At 33.3% G+C, this 9,926-nt stretch overlaps 1 protein-coding gene across 1 annotated transcript; it reads left to right on the top strand.

Annotated features, from left to right (window-relative positions):
• Nucleotides 1-815: 815 nt before the first annotated feature.
• On the top strand, nucleotides 816-9,256 carry LOC117105225 (integral membrane protein DGCR2/IDD-like). Its single transcript, XM_033246299.1, has 8 exons — nucleotides 816-1,048; nucleotides 1,958-2,065; nucleotides 2,939-3,397; nucleotides 3,959-4,183; nucleotides 4,917-5,042; nucleotides 5,550-5,664; nucleotides 6,026-6,186; nucleotides 6,919-9,256. The coding sequence occupies exons 1-8, from the start codon at nucleotides 994-996 to the stop codon at nucleotides 7,107-7,109; spliced, it is 1,440 nt and encodes a 479-aa protein (XP_033102190.1). The 5' UTR covers nucleotides 816-993; the 3' UTR covers nucleotides 7,110-9,256.
• Nucleotides 9,257-9,926: the final 670 nt, after the last annotated feature.

Consider the following 9,926-nt stretch of genomic DNA (forward strand, 5'->3'; position numbering starts at 1 on the left):
CCACAATGAAATTTAAAAACGCACATATAAAAGTTACAATAGATGTCTATGAGCAAATTGAAATATTTAAAAAAAGGGTTTTAGATTCACACCTTGAAATATACAACTTCAAAATCGGTCAACAAAACAGTGAAATTTATAATAAAGACAAAGGTTATATCCACACGAAAAAAGTTACTGTAGTAGGCCTTGACCTAAAACCGTTTTGATAGATTACAGTAACGGATCCATGAATTAAAATAGAGTGAACGGCCAGGGGGAAGTTCACAGATGCAGAGTTTCACCTAGGCCTGGGCTGAGCTGGTAAGAATAATTATGGCTCCTTAGATGATCCTTAGACCTAGATTTGGTTATATTTTCATTTTTACTCTATTTTTTTTATATATAATATAATATTTTATAATTATAGTAATAATTTTATAATATAATATAATATTTTATAATTTTGAAAAAATTAGGGGCACCACTACTGCTGATTGGCAGGGGAAAAATTACAGTAGCATATCCGAAGACTTGAAATGGGGGGGGGGGATAATGGGGGCGCGAGGTGAAGTGGGGCTCGATGATCAGTTGCGGGCGCTAAATCGCAAAATAAGTTGATTTTAGGTGATTTTTAACTACTTGACCGTGATTTTTGGGGCAGTGGCTCGCAACATTCGTACATGTACCTATGATTCGCTCGGGTTTGGTATCTGTAATTTTGGTTCTATCACGCTCGACTGCTCGAACAGTGAGCATTCGCACTCATGGTATCGATCCGCTCGCCATCAATTGCTGTACTATTTTGGTCACGTGGCCAAACGACATTTTGACCTCATGGGTCCTCAAACATCGAACATCGTACGCAGAGAGAAGCCATTTTCTAGTTTATAATTTGGAAAAAAGTTAGAATTTTCAGCTTATATGCTAGGTTAAAGATAACGCATTTCATAAAAAATATGTTATCATGAAAATACCCTAAATTTTGTTTTGGGATTGAACTTATTGTCCAGCATGAATTGGAATAAAATAGAAAATTTGTTGATGTTTGTCGTGACTGTTTCAGCAGGTAAGTTGAATCCGACTCAATAACAATGCATAATGATGGATGATGGTGCACCGCTCCCCTTCTGGTAGTAGTGTAACCAAGGAGGTATTAAATAAGCGGTGTAACTAGCCTATGCCTAGGCTGTAGAGCTAGGCCTAGGCAAGGCCATATTTACTATGATGTGAATGATGCCATCCATGGCCAATGATGTGTGTGTAGCCTCCGCCTAGGCTCATATTACTTGGTTTGATTAAGGCACTGGACTGCAGCTGAGATATGATGATGATGAAGGCCCAGGACATGTTTTTTTTTTCTTTAATTTTATATATATAGGCCTAGCTAGTGGCCTAGGCCTTTGAAAGGTTCAAAAGGAAAACAGAAAGTCGGTTGGTGGTAAATCATAGTATACACCAACAGGTTGCATGCTATGCTGCTACGGAGGGACAGTAACCAATTACATTTGCAATTCGTTTTTGTGTGATGTAATAATGAAGTGAAAAAGAAAAAAAAAATTAAAGTGCAAAAAATTATAGAATCAAGATGATGTATGTACATCACTTCCTTTTTTCAGAGTTGCTTGATTTATTTTAACAGATCTTGCGATGACATTCAAACAATTCTTCACTAGGAGCAGTACACTACTAATTACACTCCAGTGATGAAGACAACAAATTGCACAGAAATCTACTTTATACAGTAGTACAGCAGTAGGCATAGCCTACATGTCATTTGCTGTCGTGAAAAGCACATTTTGTCTTTAATGCATATTTTAAAAAATTAATATAATTTTACACTGCAGTTTTGGGAGAGTGTTTGTGTATTTTTGCACATTTATTTATTAAACTAACATTATTAATATTTAATAACATACTAGAGATCCAATCTGGATTGTGTTGTTGTAGTTTATGTGATTCGATCTTTGGTTTTCAGTTGTGCAGCCATTGTTAGTGTTATGCAGTCCAGCAATAGACTCAACAACGTCTCCCTATAATCTAATTAGAAAACCTGAATATCTCAGCCATTCGTTACCTAAAAATGGTGAGTAATATATACTAAATTGTGGTTTGCAGAATTAGAGACTTTCAAAATAGGGGTTCAAAAAAGTCCAGGCTCATAACGTCTTCCTGTCAAATTTAAGATTTCCATTGGGATTGAAAGAGAACATTGAAACTTTCCTAGCTCTTAAAGTGTGGATGTTATGTGTTAGTATAAAGATTATGATAATTAGCCTTATGCAAAAGTCATAAGCTGTTAGCACACAGTAAGACATGGACACTTACATTACCCATGCATTACCTATGCCTTTTCATTTTGTTTATCAGCAGTACATGTTGTCTCCTACATTGTTAATTAGATTTGCCTACTTTCTGATTAGTGAGAATTTATTTGTTTTGATTCTGGTATTTAAGTGGTATCTATGGACTATATTCGTTCCTGACAATATTCAGATAGAGAACGAAACATAGAATCAGTTATGGCCTGACATTTGTCATTCTTTGAAGTTAACCATACTTATAATTTGTAAGACATTGGATTCGTGCAAAAAATTATTAAACATGAGAGATACAGTATTTCAAGTGAATGCCAAAAGTCTTCCATACAACCACTGTTCACGAGATCTATGTCCTTATGGCCAAGTTCTATGAATAATATTTACCGTAAACATACAACTCTGATGTGCAGCAGGCTTTCGGGAATGAATTTCTATTTTAGTTTTTAAAAAAGATTTGAACCCAGGACCCTAGAATTTGAAGGCAAGCATCTAACTACACCAATCCACACCACAGTAATATAGTACAATACACAATACTGTACATGAACTAGGCAGCAACTTAAGATGAAAATGTTATCCTTTCCAGGGAATATGTACAATTTTATAAATTAATTCATATTTTTAAATTTTTATTCCAGTGTCCTGTCCAGATGAATGGAAACTAGAATCAGTTGACAACAAAGAAATGTGTTACAAATACTTTTCGAATGAGCTAAGTTTCGCCGGTGCAGATTTAACATGTTCTCGAGAGAAGGCTCACCTTGCCGTAGCCGAGAACAAAAAAGAACTAGACTTTTTAATGGAACATGATTGGAAAGATTTGGCTGAATATAGTTTCTGGATAGGTTACCAGTATACTCAATTAGTGAATGGGTCCAGTTGGTTAGAGGCTAGTCAAAATCAGACATTAGACCAAGAACTGACCAAGAGGTTGAATGATAAGTTACGAGAGTCTGATTATACAGATGCCCCGTTTGTAAAAGCAAACAACACAGGTTTTGAAAGACACTGTGTCTTGGTAAAATTTAGCAAGAAATTAAGGAGTGATGTTGTTTTATCCAACTGCAAAAATAAGAATGAATTTTTATGCCAACAAGGTAAATTGAAAATATTTTTGTTTTGATTATATAACAAAGGTATTCATTCGCAGGTAGGGAGTACTTTATTATTATTGAGAAAAAAAAGAATCATCATTCATTTATTTATTTATTCATTCATTCATCTAATCATCCATTCATTCATTTATTCAATCGTTCATTCATTCATCCATTCACCCATCCATTATACATTTATTTATCCACTTATTCATGCATTCATTCATTCATTCATTCATTCATTTTCCAGTCAAATATTATAAACATCACACATTATAATAAAAAGGGAAATTTTATGATCTAAATTCCAATTCCACCCATATAAATCAGCCAGTCATGTTAGATATTTAAATGTCTCTTGATCATTTGATAATTTAGTGTGAGCCTAATAGTACTATTAATCAATAATTTTTAAACTTGGTGTGAATTTTGTTTCTTAAAACATATTTATTTTTTTCATTTCTCCCCCAGTACAGTATTTAAATTATCTTTTTTAATGCGTTCATTTCGACCAAGATTCTTTTGATCTTTCTACGCCATACTCTTGACTCCATATTTTCACAGATGCAGACGTGGAATATATATGCCTGGACAGAGCAGACCGGGTGTACAAAAATGGTGAACGGTTCAGACCCAAAGGCCTGGACGTATGCACAACATGTACCTGTGGGGAGTCGATGAACTGTATGTCAGCAATGTGCGCGCAACCTAGCTGCAACCGATTCATACCTGATGACATGGAGTGCTGTAAATACACATGCATTTGGGATAAAGATGAGAATGAAAATGGTAGGTACATCCGTGAGAAGAACATGTTAGAATCATGTGAGACAGCTGAAAGGCTTCTTTTTTTTTTTTCGCAATCAAAAGGTTGTAAGAGCAGTACAATCCATAACAATAATAATAATTATAAAATTAATGATAATAATAATTCTTTATTTGTCCTCATTCAAATTGGTAATTTGGGCTGAGCCCTTGGGGGCCTGCGGCAGCCTCAGTGCATCACCACCCGACTTGACTACAGCATTTAACTGACACATACGGATACAAACATTGCCCTTAACCCGCCTAACTCTCAATTATGAGGGTTATCCGGGGAGCTATTTGAATTGAAACCTGTCACACATGCCGTGTTCAAACCGGAGTTTTCAGCGCAAGAAGCAGGAACAATACCTCTCGGCCAACCGCTCAGTACTGCATTTCACTTGTATGCATGGCAAGGTAATTTATTGTTGTCTCTCTCCACCAAGGAATATAAATTGTTACCTACAGTTACTGTAGTGCTAGTAGGTTTAAGCACAAAATGCTCTGATTATTACAGCTTTACCATTATGGAATACTCCCCATGGACACAAGCATGTGTTTAATCCAGTAACCTGGCGTAATAATGTCAAGCGCTTGTTAACATTAAGCGCTATGCAAGTCTTAACAATCATACTATTTGTATTTATTTGACTTTTGACAAAATTTAATATTTTTTTTTTTTTATTTTTCTTAATGATTTTGTTGCTTTTTATTACAGGTAAAACTGGTCTCGAGAGCAATATGCAATGGATGTTGACAATGGCTTTCTCTTTCTTCATCCTTGGTGTCGTTCTTATAATGATTTACAGGATGCGGCAGAAAAGAATGGCTTATTTGCGATTTAGTAAGTGGTAATGTTTTATCAATTATTTTTATTTAATTCTTCAGGTATAATTGTTAGTCAAATAATTTGTTTTTCTAAATGTTTTATACAAAGTTATAATATTGAATTTGATTTTGATGTTTTAATTACGGTAAAGCCCGTATTTAGGGGACACCATCGTGACAGTGGTGTCTCCTGAATAGTGGTTGGCTGCAGTGTTACCTTAATAGGAGTGTCCCAAAGGAGGGATTTTACTATAGCTTAAAGTAATTAAATTGTTTGCATTTCATCTCATACAAAATTAACCTTATTATTAGTTCCCTGTTACCAAGCTATCATAAATAGCTGAACAAGTATTTCTTAGTTAAACACAATGACAACATTAAATGTTTATTCACCATTTGTATGTATACCTCATTTTGGTTTCTAAATTTAGTGTGTACTTAACTCTTTTTCCTGTTGACTCATGAGCAAGTTGACTTAAGTGTTTACTGTCATACCATACTATTTGCTTTGTTCATTATTAAGGGCGTGAACGATTGCAACAGCTGTCTCAGGTGGACTTCGAACCTGGCTCAGGTCCGCCACCACCACCGGATGATTTTGATGGCTCGGGATTCCGTGAGCCCCCGCCCCCATATATGTAAGCATTTAACTTATTAATCATTGGTAATAAAAGATGTTTCCTCATTCGTTTTGTTTGTATGATCTTATGTTTGTTGACTTTGAGTGTTTACCCTCGGTAAGTGATAAATTTAATTTGTTTGGTTAAGTGTTGCCATAAAATATAAAATAATACAATTGAAGGAATATATTACTATTTACACTATTGTAAACACAAGAAAAACAGCAATAGAATTGAACCAGGGACTAAAGGTCAGAAAAGATCTCACGGTTGAGCACACCCAATGGCTACCACTGTTTGCCGACTGCCCTCAACTGGTAAATAAGCAATATTTTCAATTTAGTTATTTATCATTTTTTACTTACTTTTTTTTTTTTAGATTTTACAAAGATCAACATGCTGATCGTCCACCTCCTTATGAACAGCTGACCATCACCATGCCAACAGTTAATGCTAACAATAGAAAAATTGAGGATACAAGAGAAACGGTCATGTTACTTGGGGACTCTGAGCCAAGTACCCCAAGCGTCCAAAGTGCTGGTAAGAATTGTTTGATGTTTTCGTTATTCAACTTCAGTGGAGTTGATGATGTGGGTTTTCAATGATGGTGCTTGCCTGCTGATACCAGAATTGTGGGTTGATCTTATACAATAAATGTGTGTGTCTGTTGAACATGAGCATATTTTTGTCCTTGCCTATTACATGCTCTGATTTATCAGTTTTTATGTTTGATACTCCGCAAATGTCTATTGTTTACTGAAAGATCAATGTCTTCATTGTCATTAGTGCCTTTGTTTTTGTGAAGCTGAAATAATAATTATTATTATTATTATTATTATTATTATTATTATAACAATAATAATAATAGTAATAAGATAATAAAGATGTTTAAACTTAGTCAACCAAATATTTAGGTCTTGTCTACAGTAGGCATAGCATCATATTTTGCAGGTTTACTTTTGGAAGACTTCATTTCTATCTTTAGCTTAGGACACATTCCATCATTCTTCCAACCAGATTTATCTCACAACTTACAAGTTAGATGATAGCTATGTGTCTAAAGCCTCAATGGAGCAATGGACATAAAATTAAAACATTTAATATAACCCACTTGTTACATGTGTTTTGCCATCCCTTGTTCAAACATGCGGCCATTTTTGACTGATGCTATTAAAAAGCAGTTGAAATTTACACTGCTTGTGTTTGTACTTCATATGCCAGAAATATAATTTTATTTTACCTAAATTATTTAACTAAATTTTCTACTTGCAGACTTAACATTATCAGAGACCACCGGAGCAACTGCAGCTGCTAACCATCAAAATAATAATAATACACCAGAGGAAAACACATCACGTTTAAATTCAACCAGTGAACATTCGTCGGTAACAACGCCGACAGGATCAGAAACAAGCCAAGAAAGCAACTCATCTACAAGTACAGTTTTCCAAACAACAGTTTGATTTATGCAAATAATGATGGAGAATTTTAATAATAATTATAATAATAATGATAATAATAATAATGTTGATTTTGTGTGTTATTATGAAGGCTACTAGAAGTTTTTATTATAGCACCGGCCATTGAATCAAACGCCATATATACACTGCTATTCCATAATATTCCAGTATATATGTTAGTTATCCCCAAGTTGGCACTTAAAACTAAATATGGTCATGATGTGACATCATCATGACCATAGTTAGGCATGTAACATGTTTCTGTCAAATAAAATTTTATAGTCTAGTACAAGGAAGTGACCCGAACAGAAAAGAAACTGCAATTGACTTGATGCAACTGCCATCAGCGGCTGTTCCACTATTTTCTCATTTCCCCTCTATTATGAGGAAAGTTCAGCTGCATGAGACTGCAACATCATGTATTTAGAGCACAGTGTATTTGCATCATTACTGAACACTGCATTCTGCCATGGATATTAACACTGATGACTGGCATCTAAAATTGCTCTAGCGTGAACGAGGTTTTAAGATTGAAAGCAACCGTTGAACCTATCACGAATTTTGCTTAAATAATAATAATCCACCTTCAGCATTTGTAGTCATTTCTTAATTTGTTGCAGATATTTTAAGAATAAAAATAGCATAGAAAATGAAACCTACGGAAGCACCTAAGTGCCATTCGACTTGACAAGATAACCCATCTCGCCATGAAAACATAACATTTTTAGTATGTCGACATGATATGTATATTATGTCGACTTGACAACATAAGTTATCTTGATATACATATCATGTCGAGACCAACTATCTTGCCAAGACGACATACCAAAAATGTTATGTTGTCATGGCGAGTCGACATAATAAAAATTGTATGTTGTCATGGCGAGATAGATTATCTTGTCAAGTTGACATAGTAAAAATGTTATGTTGTCATGGCGAGATATATTATCTTAACAAGTCGACATAATAAAAATTGTATGTTGTCATGGCGAGATAGATTATCTTGTCAAGTTGACATAGTAAAAATGTTATGTTGTCATGGGGACATAATTTATCTTGCCAAGTCAACATAGTAAAAATGATATGTTGTCATGGCAAGATAAATTCTCTTGTCAAGTCGACATAGTAAAAATGTTATGTTGTCATGGGGACATAATTTATCTTGCCATGTCAACATAGTGAAAATGATATGTTGTCATGGCGAGATAAATTCTCTTGACAAGTCGACATAATACAAATTGTATGTCGTCTTGGCACGATAGTTAATTTCATTACATGATATGTATATTATGTCGTCTTGACAACATAAATTATCTTGGCAAGTCGTCAAGTCGAATAGCACTTAGGTGCTTCCGTAGAAATCCAACAAAAAAGTAATCAAAGTAATCAATTATATATAATATAGTATATAAATATTTGACTTTGAAAATTATGTATGTTTGAAATCATATTTTAAAAAATTAAATTTTAAAAAGAATCCATGTTCAAGAAATTTTATTTTTATACCAACTAAATATTTATATCTTCTTTTTCTTGATCAACCTGTATTGCCTTTCTGCAATATAATTAAGAAATACTACTGAACGTGTATTATTATTTTATATTACTACTGTACATGAATTATTATTTTTGGTGTTATTATTATTATTAATATTATAATCATTATTACTATTATTATTATTATTATTATTATTATTATAATTATATATATTGTATTTCAACATTCCTTTGTAAGATAATCATGTTTGAAACTGGTATTTTACACCATTAAGCTCTGAATAAAAAACTTTAAATATGTAATTATCCATTACATATTGCATCTCAAACAAAACATTTTTCCAGAATAGATATATGACAATCATAATAAAATGCTTTGCACAACATTATATGTATTAATGTGTAATTATCACCGCCAAAGACATAAAAATATGCTACAATTGAATTTAGTCTCTGATAAAATTGATATTTTAAAAGTAATTACAAGGTAAATGTTTTTCATTTCATTCAAATCTTTCAGTATTGAGTAATATATAAGTTTTGCTATGCTAGTGCTGGTCAAATAATCCTAACATGGTTTAGATGTTGTAAATTGAATAATAAATGTGTATTGTTAATGAGATTTTGTCTACAATGTTAAATTTGAATGCTTAGAAGGTGATTTACAACTGCAGTGTGGTTCTGAAAGTTGGGGGGGGGGGGGGTGGGTAGGGTATGATTGCGATCTGGCTCTATTACAGATTGCAGTTGAAGAGTACCATCACATGGAGCTGGAAATGTATGGAACCAGATTTTTTAATGGATGCTTGTTTCAGACATCTGATTAAACAAACCATGGGTCCATCAGACAATGCTAAACATCACGAGGAAAAGTCTGATAAATTTTCTTTGTTGAGTACGACAGACAATTCATGTGGAGTATCTCTTTGTTGTCCAAGAAAATTGTGTTGTAAATAGTTAACTGCAAGAGTTGTTGATTGTTTTGTATTTATCAAATTTTAAAAGCAATAATTTATTTCCCCTTTTTATTTCACTAATCATGTCCAGAAATTTGTGGGCATTTTTTCATAGCAATTGAATTATGTATTAAAATTATTATTTATAGCATAGAATAATTAAGAGGAATTTTGTAATGATTAATTACGGTGTTACAGCCTAATAGAAATGTGTTTTAGAAGTTGTAAGTAGAACGTCTGTAGTCAGATTTTACAGAATAAATTCTGTAATGTTTTACCATAGAAATATTTTATCAATTTATAACAAGAGAAATGTAGAATGTGTGTCGCAAAACATTTTTTTCAAAGTACTGTAATGAAATGTATA

The sequence above is a fragment of the Anneissia japonica genome, unplaced genomic scaffold, assembly GCF_011630105.1.
Source record: "Anneissia japonica isolate Jap-2015-1 unplaced genomic scaffold, ASM1163010v1 scaffold287726_len2788222_cov184, whole genome shotgun sequence".
In the NCBI taxonomy this organism is placed as follows: domain Eukaryota; kingdom Metazoa; phylum Echinodermata; class Crinoidea; order Comatulida; family Comatulidae; genus Anneissia; species Anneissia japonica.

What these genes read in the sequence shown, in the direction of transcription:
- LOC117105225 (XM_033246299.1), top strand. Translation starts at nt 994, where the DNA reads ATGAATTGGAATAAAATAGAAAATTTGTTGATGTTTGTCGTGACTGTT. An exon ending in TGTCGTGACTGTTTCAGCAG is followed by an intron (nt 1,049 to 1,957) that starts GTAAGTTGAATC and finishes TTTGGTTTTCAG; the next exon opens with TTGTGCAGCCATTGTTAGTG. An exon ending in TGAATTTTTATGCCAACAAG is followed by an intron (nt 3,398 to 3,958) that starts GTAAATTGAAAA and finishes ATATTTTCACAG; the next exon opens with ATGCAGACGTGGAATATATA.